Source organism: Marmota monax, unplaced genomic scaffold, assembly GCF_021218885.2.
Source record: "Marmota monax isolate L192 unplaced genomic scaffold, Marmota_monax_Labrador192_F-V1.1 WCK01_AAM20220418_F8-fsc00171, whole genome shotgun sequence".
Classification (NCBI taxonomy): Eukaryota; Metazoa; Chordata; class Mammalia; order Rodentia; family Sciuridae; genus Marmota; species Marmota monax.
Window position 1 is genome coordinate 2,782,447 of NW_026694658.1, and position 19,034 is coordinate 2,801,480.

Below are 19,034 nucleotides of genomic sequence, written 5' to 3' on the forward strand. Positions count from 1 at the left end.
AATAAATTGAATTTAAATTGACACAAGTGGCTAGTGGACATCTTAGACAGCACAGGTCTAAGACATCTTTTTTTTGCAGTACTGAGGATTGAACCCAAGGCCTTGAGCCTGCTAGGTAAGTACTACACTACTGAGTTACATTCCCAGCCCTAATTTCAATTAACTGAATTTAAAGAGCCACAAGTGGCTAGGGACTACCATACTTGGCAGCACAAATCTAAAATATCTTTATGCAGGTTTGAAGGAAGAGGACTAGGACTGAACCCAGGATTGCTACATTTGCAGCTTTTTAAATATTTTACTATTTTATTTGTTTGTTTGTTTACAGTACTAAGAATTGAACCCAGGAGTCCTTTATCACTTAGCTACATCACTGGCCCTTCTTTTTTTTTTTTTATTTTGAAATAAGGTCTTGCTAAGTTTCCCAGGCTGGCCTCAAACATGCCATCCTCCTGCCTCTCAGCCTCCCAAGTAGCTAGGATTACAAGTGTGTGCCAGTAGGCTAAACAAGACGTTTTTTCCTATAAGGATCCAGATACAGCTGAGCTGGGGAGGTAGATCAGTGGTAGAGCACCTGCCTACTACTTGTGATGCCCTGGGTTTGATTCCCAAAATTGCAAAAAATAAAATAAAAAGATCCAAATATATATTTCAAACTAAGTATTTTAGGCTTTGTAGGCCATCTGTCTGACATAGTTATTCAACTCTGCTATAATTTTTTGAGCACTTTTCAGGTAGGCTAAGGCCAGGTAAGGTGGCATACACCTTTAATCCCAGTTACATGGAGGCTGAGGCAGAAGAATTGAGAATTTGAAGCCAAACTGGACAACATAACAAGACCTTGTCTTGATAAATAAATAAATGAATATTGTTACAATAAAATAGGCTAGGCTAAGTTACAATATTCAGTAGGTTTAATCCATTTTTGGCATATTTTCAACTTATGGGTTTATTAGGACAAAAATCCCATCATAAGCCAAGAAGCATCTGTAAAATAGAACAAATATAATGAATACACTGTAATAAATTGTGTGAATGAGGACGGACTCTCTAATTTCTTATTATACTTTCACCTTTTCACCTAAAGAAAGCACTTTATGGCTTCTCTGTGGCATATCTGAATAGTTCCACTCTCTTATATTCTCATACTTTGGAGTCATTGTAAGTAAAATAAGGGTTACTTGAATACAAGCAGATGACAAGTGATCTGATAACTAAGAGGGCTACTAAAGGACTAACAAGAGGGTAGCTATATAGCATAAATATTCTGGACAAAGGAAAGAATCAGGTTCTGGGCTGGACAGAGTGGGACTGCACAAAATTTTACCATATTACTCAGAATGAGGCACAATTTTTAAAACTTATGAATTGTTTATTTCTGGAATTTTCCATTTAACATTTTCAGACCTCAGACACAAGCAAATAAAACTGTAGAAGAAGTAGTACTATCTATGTGGACACTGCTAATTGCCTACCCAAAATCCACATTCCCTCCTTCTTTTGTCTATTCCCCTTTTCTTCTTTTTTTTTTTTTTTTAGTTGACGGACCTTTATTTTATTCATATACTTATATGTGGTGCTGAGAATTGAACCCAGTGCCTCACACTTGCAAGTCAAGTGCTCTACACTGAGCCACAATCCCAGCCCCGCCTTTTAATCTTACTAAGAAAACTCCTACATTGTTCATAGTGGTTATTTTATTTTTCCAAATAAAAGGTACTTCTTTCTGATAGAATGGCCAGTGATACATCAGGTTTCCAATAACTAATCTTCTCTCTGCCCTCATCTTCTGCATATCAGGTGTGAAGGTTCAATATTCACTGGGAGTATAAGGATGAAGCTAAATATTGAAGATGTCCCAGCAGAAGAATATAAGGAACCTTAAATCCTTGACGACATTACTAAACTGATACACCAGAATTATCTACCTCCAGATTCCTTACTACTTGCCATGTAACCCAGGTACTTAAATTTTCCTGCCATTTGCAGAATGCATTCCTGTTATTTTGTTAACAATAAATTTGTCAATTTTCAGAAGGAGGGGAAATCAAAGAACTTTTATATTCCCAAAATTATCTACTCATCCAATCAACTAAAAAGAAAAGCTTGAAAAAAAACACCAGGTGTACATGAAAAGATGATAGGCATATATAATCATAACCAAATGTTGACTTCATATCTTCCCACATCATTCAGAAAAACAAATTCCCTTAAGTATCTCTACTTGCCATTGGTTCATCTCAAAGCCTCACTAATTCAACAACTGCTTAGGACTGAATTTTCTGATAGACTATTTTGTATTATTCAAATCACAGAGAAATGTAGTGACCTGAAACTTTTAATTGAAGAAGAAAAGAGTTATCTAGGGGCTGGGGCTGTGGCTTAAGCGGTAGCGCACTTGCCTGGCATGGGTGCAGCCCGGGTTCGATCCTCAGCACCACATACAAACAAAGATGTTGTGTCTTCTGAAAACTCTTTTCTTTTTTTTTTTTTAATATTTTATTTACATTTTAGTTATCTATCTTAAAGCCTTCCATGCCAAACTCAGAAAGTTAAGTATTGTGTGCTTTCTCTCATATGTGGAAGCTAGAGAGGAAAAAGGAAAAGGAAACTGAGGGGAACCTCATGAAAATGGAAGGGAGACCAGCAGAGTAGAGAAAAGGAATGGTGGCGGGGAGGGAAGAAGAAGAAAAAGAGAAGGAGGGGGCAAGAAGGAGGGAAGGGCATGGGGGAATAATAAAGACGAAATTATATTATTTTTTTAAATATTTATTTTTTAGTTGTAGTTGGACACAATGCCTTCATTTTATTTATTTATTTATTTTTATGTGGTGCTGAGGTTCAAACCCAGGGTCTCGAACCTTCGAGGAAAGCGCTCTACCACTGAGCCACAACCCCAGCCGCAAATTATACTATTTTGTTTTTTCTTTTTTTGGTACTGAGGTAAGGTGCCCCTGGGTACTATTGTGCCACATCCCCAGTCTTTTTATTTTTTCTTTTGAGACAGGGACTAAGTTGTTGATGCTGAACTCAAACTTGTGACCCTCCCATTTCAGCCTCCCAAATCACTAAGATTACAGACATGCACCAACACACCTAGTCAAATCATATTGTCATATTATGTGCATGTATGAATATGTAACAACAAATCCTACTAGTATGTATAATTATAATGCGCCAATTAAAATATGGCAAAAATAAATAAAATTTTTTTAAACAGACAGTTTTTTATAATGTATATGTTAAGGGGCAAGTAAAGTGGTCAACAAATGCTTGAGCCAGGCATGGTGGCATATACCTGCAGTCCCAGCTACTCAGAAGACTGATATAAGATCACTTGAACTCAGGAGTTTGAGGTCGGCCTAGGCAATTTAATGAAACATTTCCCCAAAAACTGCTGGGCATAGTGGCACAGTCCTATCATCCTAGCTAGTAAGGATATTGAGAAAGAAGGATCACAAATTCAAGACCAGCCTCAGGAACATAGGGAAATGAAGCTCAGTGGCAAAGATCTATCCTGATACACTTGATGCCCTGAATTCAATCCCCAGTAGGACAAAGAAAAGGGAAAAGAAAAAAGAATAAAACAGAATACTTAGAGTGCTTTGCCAAAGTTAACTTCCTGAACATGTGCATTCATTCTCTGTAGTTATAAAATGAAAAAGAAATATTAAAAAAAAGTTAATTAAGACAGCTTACCTTTTATTTATAGGTTTTTCATCTTTTTCATAAGGCTTTACAAACCACTTGCCAATACGTACAAAGTTCCGGTTCATTAAACACCGTTCCAACAGATTGTGAACTGCTTTGAAAAGCAGAGTACGGCATTCATAGGAAAGTCCATTCTCCCACACTCCATCTTCTTCTTCTAAAAAAGAAATGAAGGAAGCAAAAAGCATTAAATAAAAGATACAATTTAAATTCTATATTCACAAACCCTACTCTACCTAAGAAAATTAAACTACAATCATTCGATATATTTCTAGACATCAAAGTATCAGGTTTCAAAGTTACTCCCCAAGAAATAAAAGGCCTAATTGCTATGCATTCTATCAAGTTGCCTGAAGTTTATTTGCACAATGTAAAATATGGGAATGATATTATAAATGTACTGATTGATTTCTCTATCAATGAAAAGTCCACCTGCTTGTATAATTTGGAAAATATTAGACATACTCTATGATGCCAATTTCTAAACTGGCTCACTTACTAGTTACCTTCTCCTAATTCTTTCAATCATTCGACCTGCCCCCACTCCCTCCCCAAAAAAACAGCACTAGCCAATTAATAATTAAATTCAAAACATTTCATGTCCATTGGCATTCTAATTCACGACTCAACTATAAAATTAAGTGATGAATAAAAAGAAAGCCAGTGGCACAGAGCCTAACAAGCAACGCATTATCAGCTACCTTAGGTCTCATTTTAACCAAATGATTTCCATGATTATGATTCAGTACAGAATCTTTTATTAGGGGAAGAAACTTAAAAGATTTAGGCATTCCCAGCATTAAGTTATAGCTATCCTCACTAACTATTAGCCTTAATTTTTGACAGCCAATCTATTAATCACTCCAAGTTAATCTACCAAATAAATAAGTCATTTTGAGATAAGTTGGAATGAATTCAGTAACCAATTTTTTCCCTCTATCCATTTCCTGCCTATAACAAAGCATCCAATGAATTCCACTACAAATAATACCACTTTAACATTTTAAATTTTTATATTTCTTAATTATTTAATTCAAATATAAAAATCTTCCCATAGCCTTTATAACTTTATAAATATTTTCTGAATTTGAATCATCTTCATTCACTAAGTAAAAATAGAGAAAACATTTGTTGCCAAAATACATTTACTAAACCTATAGAAAAATAACATTTATACTATGAGCTTTTGAATAAAAGAGATGCATTAAGAGTAGAACATGGGCTGGGCACAGGGGCACACATCTGTAATCCCAGTACCTTGGGAGGCTGAGGCAGGAGGATTGTGAGTTCAAAGCCAACCTCAGCAAAAGGGAGGTGCTAAGCAACTCAGTGAGACTGTCTAAATTAAACACAAAATAGGGGTGGGGATGTGGCTCAATGGTTTTGTGCCCCCAAGTTCAATCCTGGGTAAACACCCCCATCCTCCCCCAAAAAAGAGTAGCACATGGTATTCAGAGCTTATACAACAAATGAGTATAATAAACATTAACTAAAAAGTATAATGACAGTGGACTGTAACTGCACTAGAAACTCTGTGCCACTACAAAGGTTAATGATGATTTGTATTGTTCTTTCAAGTGTTTCCTAAGTGCTAAAACTCTTTCAAAGCAACTAACTGGTTTTTCAAAAAGAAGTTTTAGAAAATGACAATACTTGAGAGTTGGAAAAACATTTCTAAACATTATAACATTAATCATTAACATCAAATAACAAAACTTCACATTCTACGGAAGAGACACTCATTAACTTCCATTTAACGTTAAAATGCTTACAAGGTTTCATTTTATTAAAGAAAGTATTAGGCTAAGAGAAAAGGAAATTGGCACATAGTGACTTCACTTTAATTAGTTAAAGGTCTAAATCACAAATAAATTTGTAAGTTGCTGAGGAAAAAAAATCTTACTTGCTCTGCTTTCAGCTTAATGAAGACCTATCATTTAAAAATTAAATAGCTATGTTAAAACTTTTACCTCAAATTATGACTTACAATTTCTAGAAATAAGTTTCTAATTCCAGTAGTATTGTGTAGGAATCTCTCTCCCAATTCTTAACCTCTTTATGACTTATTCAGTATCCTTTATTACCACTTACCTCAAAAATCCCTACCTTCTAAGAAGCACAATGGTTTTAACATCTGTCCTATACAAATAGCCTGTTAACAAGTTTTCCTAACTTCAGGTATGTTTTAAATCAAAGACCCAATACACAAAGTTGCTATTCTACATATAAAAGTTATACAGTTGCAATAAACCTCAAATAAATTATTCACTTAAAAATGAGGGACTGGGGATGTGGCTCAAGTGGTAACATGCTCGCCTGGCATGCACAAGGCACTGGGTTCGATCCTCAGCACCACATAAAAATAAAATAAAGATGTGTGTCCACCGAAAATTAAAAAATTCTCTCTAAAAGTAAATAAATTAATTAAAATAAAATAAAATAAAGATGTTTTGAAAGAAAAAAAAAATTTTAAATGAGCTGGGTGTGGTGGCACACACCTGTAATCCCAGGGGCTCAGGAGGCTAAGGCAGGAGGATCAGGAGTTTCAAAGCCAGCTCCAGCAATTTAGTGAGACCCTAAGCAACTCAGTGATACTCTGTCTCTAAATATAATAAAAAACAGGGCTGGGGATGTGGCTTCATGGTTGAGTGTCCTTGAGTTCAATCACCGATACAAAAAAACAAAAAAAAACTTAAAAATGAATTTGCCTCATTCTGAAAAATAGTTTAAGTATAAAGTTGCAATTCATGAAACACCATCCAACAGATTGTGAATTCCTTTGAAATAATTAAAAATCTTTGGAATAAATTATAATTTATAAATTTCATATAAAATTCTGAAAATTTTATGGTGTAAAGAAATCCACTGCAGTCAAACTCACAGCTAAATAATTTAAGAATACTAAATATGGTTTAGGAATTAATCAGTATTAATTTGAAAGTAGTTCTCTTTCCTTACTCTAAAATTTATCTGAAGAAACTCATGTGAACTTAATGCTGTCAAGCAGACATCTCATGACCCCCAAATGCACACAATTCTCATTAACACTAAACAAATGTTATACAGAAAACAAAAGAGTAAAGCCCATCTGATGGGGTTTTCGAAAGCCAACAAATCTCTGAAGTATATATATCTTTACCTACAAGTGACTATGTAAACATTACACTTAAGTAATAGACTTTCAGTTTTTTGTTGAAGACATAATAAGTCCTAACAACGCTCCATGAAAAGTTTGAAGTTACTGGTTTTGTTTTTAGGGAGAGTGTCACTTAGAAACAAGAGGCCTACTGAGCCAAGTTTCTAATATTCTGATTTTGCAATAACAATAATAATGGTATTTTCTACATGTACTCACATATATAAAAGATGAAATGGTACAACCAACCCTCTAAGACATTAGAAATATGCAGCTCTAACACTAATTAAAAGAGGTTCTTAAATCTCAACACCAATATTATAACGGGGAGAAGGAAAATGGAACACATGGCAAATCTTTACCTAGTTCTTTTGAACTTAATCAACCATACTCTAATGAAAAAAGTCTGCTTAATGCCTTTAAATGTTTTTCTCCCCTTGTGTCTCTATCCCCACAGAATACAGTTTCAGTTTTGTTTTTAATAATATTTTTCCATTGCTATTAACACTATAACTTTTAAATCATCAGTATTACTTAAAATTTTTTACAAAGCATTTATTTGCAGAACACAAAAATTAAAATGCTAAATTTGATTACCATGTTTTTTCTGAGGCTACAAATTATAGTGGTGTCAAAGTGTGTCACAGGCCATCAAAATAATTCCTTCAACAACAAAAAAAAATGAAGATCAAAACCAAAAAAGCTATATACCCAATACTCATCATTATTCTCAAAACTGACATCTTTAAATATCTCCATGGTATCAACTGCTTTTAAAAAAGCAATCTTCCTATAATTCTGCTGAACTATTAAAATACAACATGCATTAGTGAATACAGAAAGAATGGTTCCAAATTCAACATGGTAGAAAAATACTATGTATTTCCTAAAAGAATAAAGAAAAATATTTAAAATGTTTAATCAGTGTTTGTCTTTAACAATAATTTCTCATTCATAATCAATTCATTCAACAAATACTACTGAGTGTCTTAAATTGGCAGTACTATTTATTTATGGCAAAACCTAGAAATTTTTAATTTAAAAACAGCTTGAGGGCTGGGGTTATAGTTCAGTGGTAGAGCACTTGTCTCCCATGCATGAGGCACTGGGTTCAATCCTCAGCACCACATAAATAAAATAAAGGTATTGTGCCCATCTACAACTAAAAACAAAAAAGAAAGAAAAAAAAAAAAAAACAGCTTGATATGTTGACTATTTTCTTTGGTTGCTTTTTCAAAAAGGACAGTCCTCACAAGAAATACAGCAAATGAAGTTATCACCTAAAAAACTAGCCAAATAAAGAACTGGGTCACAAGTAAAGTTTACAACATTAGACATTGGTGAATTAACTCTCTTTAGGCTACGTAAGGCAAAAAAAACAATTGCTTTTTAGTTTGGCTAGCACTAGGTAACTACTATAGATGGTTGCTGTTTTGTATTTGTCAACCCTGTTAAAAGCTGTCACATGGTTATGGTCCACTATAATTAGTATCCTTCAACAACAGCATCCAAAATTAAATCCAGAACAATGGCCCACTTAAAATTTGAGTTGTACACATTATGATGGAATTCTGGTACAATAAAAATATTTGAATAGATTGCTAAAATCCAGTATACAGACCCCAAGAACTAGGAAAAAGAAGAAATATTTAGACTTGATTGAGTCTGTTTTTGAGTTCTCAAGATGACAGTTTTCTCTGAGAGCCTCATTGCAGCCTAACTTGGGAGTAGTTTTATTTTTATTTTAAGGGGAATAATAAAGCCAATGAGGATAGCAATAAATTCCAAAAAAGTCAGGCTACAAGTTGGATGCACTGACACATGCCTTGTGATCCCAACTACTCTCGGGAGGCTAAAGTTAGGAGTACCTCAAATTTGAAGACAGCCTGCATAGCATAGTGAGAATCCATCTCAAAAAAAGAGAGAGAGAGAGAGAGAGAGAGAGAGAGAAAGCAGAAAGTACACAGAAAACTCTTCTCCTTCAAGGACAGACTGATGAAAATGGAACAATCTTGCTTTGCAGTATGCTTGAAAGAACCAATCAATGTCACCCACTAGAAACTTCTGACTGGAGGACTAGAGCTAAGATTTTTCCCAAGACCAGTTTTATAGTTCTCACCCACAACCACACAACCATTAAATAAAATGTGCTGCCAAGCATGACAATACATGCCTGTGACTCAGGGGCTGAGGTAGGAGGATTCAAGTTCAAGGCCAGCTTCAGCAACTTAGTGAGAGCCTGTCTCTAATACAAAAGAAGGACTAGGGATATGGCTCAGTGGTTAAGCACCCCTAAATTCAATTCAATCCCTGGTACAAAACAAAACAAAATAAAAAGCTGCTACAAAATTAAATTTAAAAAGAAAATCTGTACCCAAAAAGTTTTGTCCCTGATCCTTTTTCTATCAAAAAGATCAAAATGGATTCAGATTCTCCTCAGGAGAGTAAAGAGTGAAAAGTAATTATTCAGCTTTCAAATCAAAAGATTTTTTTGGAACAAATATCTTTCTGGAATATTATAGTTAGACTAACCCCAGTTAAAACAAATCCTAATTCAAAAGATCATCTGTTCTTTACAAATTACTTTGTTGAACAGTAGAGACAACTGATACAAAATGAATGAGGGTTTAAAGTAAGCATAAAATCACATTTGGTATGCTTTAGCTAATCTTTACTAATTAGCAATAAAATAAGTTAATATTCTATTTCTACATATCAGCTAAACTTGAAAGGAAGATGACTCAAACAAGTGCTAAGTGACATGAGAAGATGAAATTTAACATGTACTTTGGAACCTGACTAGATTCCTCAGAACTGTCAAAATGTAGCAATTTAGCTGGTATCCTAGAACAGAAAAAGAAAATTAGGTTAAAAAAAAAGGAAATCCAGATAAAGCACATACATACCTTAGTTAATAATAAAGTGTGTATACTAGTTCATTAGTTGTGAAAAATACATCATTCTAATACAGGTATTAACAATAAACTGAGAGAGTTACACAGGAACACTCTATACACCCTTTATAACTTTTATGTAAATATAACCTTTGTAACTTTTATGTAAATATAAAACTATCCAGGCTGAGTTATGGCTCAGTGGTAGAGTGCTTGCCTTGCAAGTGTGAGGCACTGGATTTCATTCTCAGCACTTCGTACAAAATAAATAAACAAAAGTATTATGTCCATCTACAACTAAAAATGTTTAAAAAAAAAACATAAAACTACCTTAAAATTAAAGATTTTTTTATTTAAAATATTTATTTTTTAGTTGTAGGTAGACACACAATACCTTCACTTATTTATCTCCATGTGGTGCTAAAGATCAAACCCAGGGCCCCACATGTGCTAGGCAAGCGCTCTACCACTGAGCTACAACCCCAGGCCCTTAAGATTTATTTTTAAAAAATATACTATGGGTGACACAAAGATGTCAAAGAGGTTAAGCAAAAACAATTGTGTACTTTTATAATCAAACATTCCAGTTAGAAAAACTGAGACTTCTAGTCTTCTTTGCAAAAAGAAATACATTTCCTCCTCCCCACAAAAAGTGACAAACAGAGAAGGTGGGGAGGATATTATCAGCATAATCACAAACATTTCAGTAAGAAGATGTGTTAGGTGCTGAACCAAACAGAAGGACACTGCCTGTGACAAGCAGGCTCAAGCTAAACTAATCAGCTTTTTAGTTGCCACCTGGGTCCTTCCGGTTCCCCTTTCCTCAGTCCTACACCTCCACTTGGAACTCAGGATGCCTCCTGCAGCTGATGCCACCCCCACTGTCCAGCTGCTCTCTTCTCAGGGGAGCATAAAAGAAAGGAAAGGAATACAGTGCCACAGATGGGAAGAAATGAAAAAGAGAGAGAGAGAGAGAGAGAGAGAGAGAGAGAGAGAGAGAGACACTAATTGCCCCAAAAGGGAGGCAGACAGTGTCCCTGGAGCAAAGAAAAGGGCAAGACAAATATACTCCATCTGAAAAGTGCTTATTATTAGGATATGTTTGATTTAAGTAACAACAGTCTAAATTAAACTAAAATATAAATACCACTGAATATGTAAACTGTAATAGTACAGGACAAGCTTTTGAACAGTAAATATGATTTACATACTATTCTTGATTGAAATAGTAAAACAAAATAATTATTTCCACTTTGATACATCTTAAAGGTATTAACTATTAACAGCATTCAGCAAAATCTGACAAATAAAACCTAATCTCCCAAAATTGCTTTCAACACTTTCAGGATCAATATCTATTTTAAAGTATGGGTGCTATCATTTTAAAAAGTTATGCTAAAAACCTAAGTTAACTAAAGGAGAAATTTTAAAAATGATAACCCAGTTTCATTAGAGAAAACATAGCTGACTGATAATATGAAACCTAGAACGAAACAATGTCCACATACTGTAGTGTTTTAACAACATTACAGGGAAACAGCTCACATTTAACTTTAATAGACTTTTCACCTTCAAATTTAGTCCTTCTATGATAAAACTAAATACTATATATCAAAAAGTATCGTTGATTCCACAAAATTTATGTCATGAATTTTTTTCTTTTTAAAGGTTTGTTCAGATGTTAACAAGATTCCAACTTAAGATTCCAACTTAAAAGCCAAAACCTACAAATCAGCATTATAGTTGTTTGGGGTTTTGTGTGTATCTGTATTGCTGGGAATTAAACTTAGGGTCCCATGCATGCTGGGCAAGTGCCCTACCACTAAGCTATAAACTCTCAGCTAACTGTTTGGAGACTTACATTAATAGACTATCCATAAATTATTAGAGACTTTTAATGTTAACAGATTACTATAAACTATTGACAAACTGCAATTTTGGATAATCCATAATTGTTGATAATACTGTAATGCTGCTGGGGATGTAGCTCAGTTGTAGAGCACTTGCCAAGCATGCATAAGGCCCTGGGTTCAAGCCCCAGCCCCACTAAAACCAAAAACTTTCAATACATTTTAGTGAAGTGACTTTAATGATCACTTAAAGATTAAATAACTCACATATGCCCAAGTCAATGAAAGAAAAAGGAAGCTGGTAGGCTTAGCTTTTGGCATAGCAATTAGAAAGCAACATCTTGCTAAAACTATTAGGAATTTTAAATCCTGACATACATGTATGATACATACATACAAACTAATTATTTTACATATTTAGAACAGTATTACATACTTAGAACTAAGTCTACACTCTGGTAGGCCATCTTAGAAAAGTTGAAAAGCTTTATCATAAAAGAACTGCAATCACTTCAAAAATAAGAACACTGAAAAATGTTTTCATGAGAAGGTAAAAAGCAATTATCAGAACAAACAAAATTAACACACACACATTCCTAAACAAATGTTAGTTTTACTAAGTACTAGTTCAAGATACAGACACCTGGATTACATTTCATTAAAAAAAATAAAAAAAAAAACCTTCAGGCCAGACAATAACAGAAAACTTCAGAGTGCTCAATTTCGAATAGGAAAGCTTTTTTTTAAATGATCTAAAGAAAGACAATAAAATGAATTAGGCATAACTTTCCTATGTTTATACATGAATATACCACCAGTGAAACTCCACATCATTTACAACCACAAGAATGGGATTCTAATTAGAATAAGCTACATTCCATACATGTATGTCAAAAATACTTTACTGTCATGTATATCTAAAAAGAACAAATAAAAAAGTAAAATGACCTAAAAATCCTAAATTTAACTGTCAAAAATCATTGAAATGGGCTGGGGATGTGGCTCAAGCGGTAGCGCGCTCGCCTGGCATGCGTGCGGCCCGGGTTCGATCCTCAGCACCACATACAAACAACGATGTTGTGTCCGCCAAAAACTGAAAAATAAATATTAAAATTCTCTCTCTCCTCTCTCTTAAAAAAAAAAAAAAATCATTGAAATAACCGGCTAAAGTTATTTCTTGTTGCATTCAACTAATCATTTACATTCCTATCATCAAAGATTCAGTTAACAGACTCTTACAGTCTAAAGTAAACACAAGCCTCAGTAATTACATGAAGAGCTATAGTTTTTCTTTCTAAAGTAGCATTTGGTCCTAAAAGTTGAGAAAATAAGAAGGAAGTAATCATTAATTTGCTCACAAAATTATTTATGTGTAATCTTCTAGATTACGACCCTCTGTCCTATAAAAGCTAAACAAGTTGGCTCTTGTCTTCTTATCTTTGATGTAACAGTATCTAAAAGAGTCACTTTCCAAAAATAACAAAATTAACATATGTCTTTACAAGCAAATAAAACAACAAAATAACTACATACCTTGAAAAATATATCAGAGAAAGCTACATTTCTAGATACTCCTACAATGTCTCTATATTCATGCAAAAGAGAGCAGTGGCAGAACTGACTCCAAGTTGAGTTACACTTGGTTTCAAAACTATTATGTAACTGTGCTAAAAACTTTATGTTCCTAGATTCCATTTTTCTTAGGTTAATGTTACATGCCTTCTTTAGATTTCTAAACACTTGTGAGAAATTAAAGAAGGAAGCTGTATATTGGAAGGAGACCGTAATTCAAAGATTAAAAAGCCTCCCACAGGACTCGGGGTATAGAACAGTGCTACATCACTTACCTAGGACACAGGAAGCCCCGAGTTGAAGCCCCAAGTTCAATCCCCAGTGCAAGAGAAAAGTAAATAAAGCCTCCCATAACATGCATGAATGATTTAAATAAAATAATAATAGTAAATTGAAACATGAAACTGTATTTTTATCTGGCTTTGATATCTAACAGTGGTGTACACAGATGTGGCACCACGCACCAGCCCCCCCCCACCACCTTAATTTGTAATACAAAAAGTATTTTGGGAAATGTATACAATGTTGTTAAATCATTGGCTAGAAATAGTAAATTGTTTTCACCTGATAAGTCATGGTGAATAAGGTCAGCAAAATTGGGATCTTCACCCCACCAAAATATCCATAACTCTCTTCTTCCAGGTCTTTGATCTCGCCGCCAAACACCAAGTACATCTGCCTTAAGACAGCGACTAAAACTGCTCAAAATGGGGTCTTCTTCTGTCACCGGAAACAGAATAGGGGCAGAAGTTGGACCTTGCCATACATATCTTTTCCATTTAATTCCTGTCAAGTCAGCCTAAAGAAAAGAAAGTATGATTTTTTTATTATTGTACATTCACTCAAAGTCAAAAAGTATTCAATACAAAGTCCCCAATTTCAATGGGACATTAAAATTTTTCAATGCTGCTTATAACGCTGAAAGCAGATTATGACAAAAAAAAAAAAAAAAACTTTAATTCAACAACCAGGAATTTAAGGAAAAAAAGAAAAACAGTTAAAAATTAACACCAACATGCCACTGAACAGCACAACAAAAACAATGCATCTCAAGTAGAAATAAGAGGAACATTAAATAAAAACATGTTCTTTAGTACTGCACACTGAGTATACATTTCCTCTCCTAAATTCTAATCTGAACTGGTCACATTTGTTTCTTGGCATCAAACTTTGCACCAACAATTAATTCTTAAACTCATCACTCCAAGTTTACAGAAGTCATGGCTTTAAAGACATCTGAATAATTCTTTTAAAAAAGCCCTCTTAATTCTTCACTCACACACCTCTTCAGGAAAAGTCAAATAGCTGCTCCCAAAGAAATGTCAGATTTATGTTAGTCTATCTTCCAAGAACCTGATCCTAAAAGTACCAAAAATAGATCCGGGTTGGAGAAGATAGAAATGTTAAACCTGCTCTATGTCTTATTATATCTGAAGAGATGCTGATTAATGCACATTGTCAAGAAAACTAACATTTTATAATAGGTAAGTGCATTAAAGATCTCCATTTAGCATTATGAAAGAAATTCAACCAAGGCAATTCAATAATTTAACTTAAAGAGAGAAAGTATAAGATGCCAAAAATGAAACTGCTGATACATGACTGGCAGCTTACACTTGCCAACTACTTGCGCTCCGCCCACTTCACTTACCTATCATATACTCTCAATATTTCTCACAGCACAGAAAAGATTTTTAAAAAGTCACTCAAACTTTAAGTCAATGATGAACCTAAGCTATTGTCCAATTCAGGACTTGATATTTGCAACAGTTGGCACTTTTGAAAGTCTTAACTTTGGATGTTACTAAACCTGGAGCAACCTACACAACTGTAATGCCTACATCCAGCTTTCCCAGATTTTTCACTCCAATAAAAACAAGGAGCAGCCGGCTGAAAATACTCTTAAGCAGGCAAAACAGACAAATATAGAAACGTTTAGTGCAAAACCACTGCACCTCCTCCATTAGTCCCTCCACTCTCCCAAAAACATAATGTTCTAATAAAAGCAAGATGGCTTGAAATTGTCAAAATGGCAAACTGTTTCCAAAGTTTAAAAAAGAAAACAGCATCGACTGGTTTTTACACAAAAATATGAAGTCACCAAGGAAGGCACTAACTCTGTGTGAGTTTGACTCATACAAAAATACATAAAACGAAAGGTTTTTAACGCAGAAATCCCGGGATCCTATTTATTGGGGGAAACCAAATTATCAGGATAAGGTATAAAGATAACGAAGTAAAAGTAATCATGTAAAGTGTGAAAAAGTGTACCCAATCAATAAGGAGAAAAGCGAGAGTTAAGCAAGAAACAGGAAAATGTTAAGTGTCCTGCCAGATAAGGAATCCAAGTTGAAGACAAGACTGCCGTGGGGGCGGGGGGAGTCCGAAACAAGACAGAAAAAAAGCCAGCACTCCTCGGGCAGAGCCCAGGATCGCGGCGGAGTGAATGCCGCCTCCCGGGGCTGGCCGCCGAGCGTCGCAGGGCGCGGGCTCCGGCTGGGCCTAGCCCGGGGACTCTGGCATCTGGATCCGACCCGGACCCCCTCCCCCACGGCCCAAGGGCGCACCTCGAGGCCCCCTCCCCCACCGCCCGCACGCCGCGGCCCCCGCCCGCCGCCCCGGCACTCACCAGACAGAAGAGGTTACAGTGACAATCTTCCAGGCTGGCCCCGTTCGCCACGAAGGAGGAACTCATCGTCCCTCACAGCAGCCGCCGCCGGCGCCACAACCCACCATCCGCCATTACCGCCGCCTCCGACCAGAGAGAGAAACACAGACACCGGGGAGGGCGGGGGGGTGGTGGTTGGGGGGGCGGTGGAAGAGGAGGCCGCCGGGCCGCCCGCCCTCCCCACCTACCCCCCCGCCGCCGCGAGCAGCCCCCGCCGCCCGGCCGGCACCCAGCCGCCCGGGGCCGAGGGCCGGAGGCGGGAGGGCCGCGCTGCGCTCGCCCCGCGGGCCGGACTGCGGAGCCCGCGGACGCTCGTCCCTCTCCGGAGGACCGAGGGGACGTGTGCCCCTTCCACGAGAAAAAATAATAAATTACACAATAAATAATCAAAATAGAGTCTGAGTCGGCAAAGCCCAAGCCCGGGAGGGTTCTCCCCGGCGGGGAGGCGCCCGCGGAGGGGCGGGAAGGGCGAGAACCGGGAGAGAAGCCCAGGCCCCCGGCCCGGCAGCTGCGATGTCCTTAAGCCCAGAGTCTTCTCAGTGGCGGAGGTGGTGGCGGCGTCTGCGGGCTCAGTCCATTCTCTGGTTGTGTCTCCGTGTTGTCCCTGGGCCGAGCCTGCCAAACGTCTGCTCTCCCGCGGCCTCACCGCCTGGACGCCGTAGTCTCCCCCATTTTGTGGGCCCAGCGGGCGGTGTTTTTCCCCCTTTAATCCGAATTCACGGGTTTTCCCTTCGCTTTAATGGCGGCCACAGGGACCAGCTCGCCCTCTCTGTTCGCCCATTGGCCGTCTTGAGGTCACGTGGGCCCGGGCTCCGTGGGGAGGGGGGGAGAGAAGGGAGTGAGGGAGGGCCGGGAAGCTTTCGGCCGAGGCGGTGAGCCCCGGGGACCGGGCAGCCAGCTGGTGCTACTGAGATAGCGCCATCTGCTGGGTGCCCCAGCCAGTGTAAAATGACCCAGGCCCTGGCCCTTTCTCCTGGCGGGGAATGAACCGTACAGGAGGGTTCACTCCAAAATCTGTGAAGATTCCATGAAATCAGTTTGAATTCTTTGAAAAAAAAAAAAAGTTGGCAATAATTCCGAGATATTTTCATTTATTTCATGAGGCGTGCAGCGCAAACCCCAGGACTTAAGAGTTGGGGATCTGGATGAAAGTTGTTATATGGAGAAAGAAACAAGGAAACAATATAGCTTTGGGAGTAACAGCCTGGAAATTGGGGCCAAATTGACTGGGCTTGAGCCAATCACTTACCTCTGTGACTCAGTTTCCTCAATTGTAAAAATGGGAAAAAAACATACTTCACTTCATAGGTTCCTTGTGATAGTATGAATTAAGCACACAGCTGATGCCTGGCACCGTTAAGCATTGAAAAAAGTTATCTACTATTGTTGTCCTCATTCCCTCCTGTAGTTACTGTGAACAGCAAGTGAACTCCTGTATGGAAAGTTGCCACATGAGAATCGGGACTTTGTTTTGTTTACCTCTGTCTTTCTAGTACCTTAAAAGTTTGCTAGCACACAGTGGGTGCTATATACTTGTAAATTTACAAATGCATGAGTGATAAGAAGTAAGTTCCCTTGTCCATAAAACATTTACTTCTTGGTTGGATTTCACTTCAATGTAAGAATTCAAAATATTTTCCTTCAGAGTTTCAGAGTAATATAAGAAGGAAGGAAAAAAGATCTTCAAAAGATAGAAACATCAGGAGGTAAAATAATTTTAAATGATAATTATCTCTATAGAATAGAAGGCCTCATGCATATCACTTATTTAGATACAGAATGAAAAGGAATCTTCATCCATCCATTTGTTCATCTCTGCTGGTTAAGAGCTTGAAGCCAAAACCCTGTTAGAAAAGTTCTGCCACTTTCTAACTGACCCTAGATCAAATGTAACCTCACATCAAATCAATTTATCTTACTTTCAGTTATTATAAATTGGGAATCATAAAAGTATATTTCTCCTAAAGTATCTGGTGAATGAAACAATGTAGGTATAGTGCTTGCCACAGTGCTTAGTTAACCTTCATATAATCTTGGGGGGAGTGCCAGGGATTTGAACCCAGGGGCACTTTAACTAAACACTGAGCCACATCCCCAGTCCTTTTTATTTTTTCATTTTGAGACAGGATCTCCCTAAATTGCTTAGGGCCTCACTATGTTGCTGAAGCTGGCTTTGAACTTGCAGTCCTCCTGCCTCAACCTCCCCAGCCTCTGGGATTACAGGTATGTGCCACTGTGCCCAGTGATTCATATAATTATTAAAGTCATTTTTGAGCACCTGATGGCTCAATTGAGTGTTTCTGGTCTGTACTAGGCCTGGGATACAAATATTATTAAGATACATGCCTATTCCACAAAATTTCTGAAGAAACAATAAAGGGAATATTTCCTACAGAGTAAGATAAAACACAATAGGAGTAACTGCTTGAATAAAATATGTATCAAAATATATCAACAATAGGAGCACTAGAGAAGGAGCATCAAAGTTGAAAAGGCGTCATAAAGTAGGTAGCATTTGAAATCAGATTTGAAGGATAAAATGAATTCTTATAAAGCCCTTTGAAGCAGTTAAATCTTGTTAAACCCAATTCAGATCCAAAGGCCACATATCAAAGTCAATTATACAACCAGGACTAATTCAATCCAGGAGCTCAAATCAACTAAGGTCGGCATCCTTTATAACTGAGTGCCAGCACCAGGAGACAGGGATCCCCAGACCTAATAAGAGCTCCTCTGCTCATTTCTCTTTCCCAGAGAGAACCCTCGGGGCTTTGTTCTGCTGCTTTCCTCAGCCTGGAATATTCTCATATCCTCCCCCGACTCTTGATCTGCAGTAGACCCATCGGTTTAGTTTTGTCCCCCATTGTCCCCACCACCTAACTTGAGCACCTTCCTCAGGACTCCAGGGGCAGGTAGAATTTGCCTGAAACCTACTAGCGGGAAGTAAATTTTGGCCTTTCATTTGAATGTCAATATTTTCAAAAGAGGGGGAAAACAGAAGACAAGAAGACTCTGAGAATTCTAAGGAAGGGGGGGTATGGGAGGGGGGCAGAAGAAAAGTTGAGAGAAGGAATGAAGAAGCAAAGTGGAGGACAGAGACCCCAAGAGTAAGGGAAATGGAAACCTCATGGGGAGGAGAGGAGAAGAGAGCAATATCAGCCCATGGAGAGCCTGTCAGGAACCACTTACACCTATTAAAAAGA

General features: G+C 37.3%; 1 protein-coding gene across 3 annotated transcripts in view; it reads right to left on the reverse strand.

Annotated features, from left to right (window-relative positions):
• Med13 (mediator complex subunit 13) overlaps positions 1-15,963 on the reverse strand; it is a 90,325-nt gene extending 74,362 nt beyond the window's left edge. For all 3 annotated transcript variants that reach the window (XR_006846902.2, XM_046423249.2, XM_046423248.2), the window contains exons 1-3: positions 15,793-15,963; positions 13,728-13,962; positions 3,700-3,868 (exon numbers count right to left, since the gene is read on the reverse strand). Coding sequence is in view for 2 of the 3 variants with exons in the window: in XM_046423249.2 (XP_046279205.1) it covers positions 3,700-3,868; positions 13,728-13,962; positions 15,793-15,858 (470 nt within the window). In the remaining variant the exon portion in view is untranslated. The remainder of the gene's footprint in view (positions 1-3,699; positions 3,869-13,727; positions 13,963-15,792) is intronic.
• Positions 15,964-19,034: the final 3,071 nt, after the last annotated feature.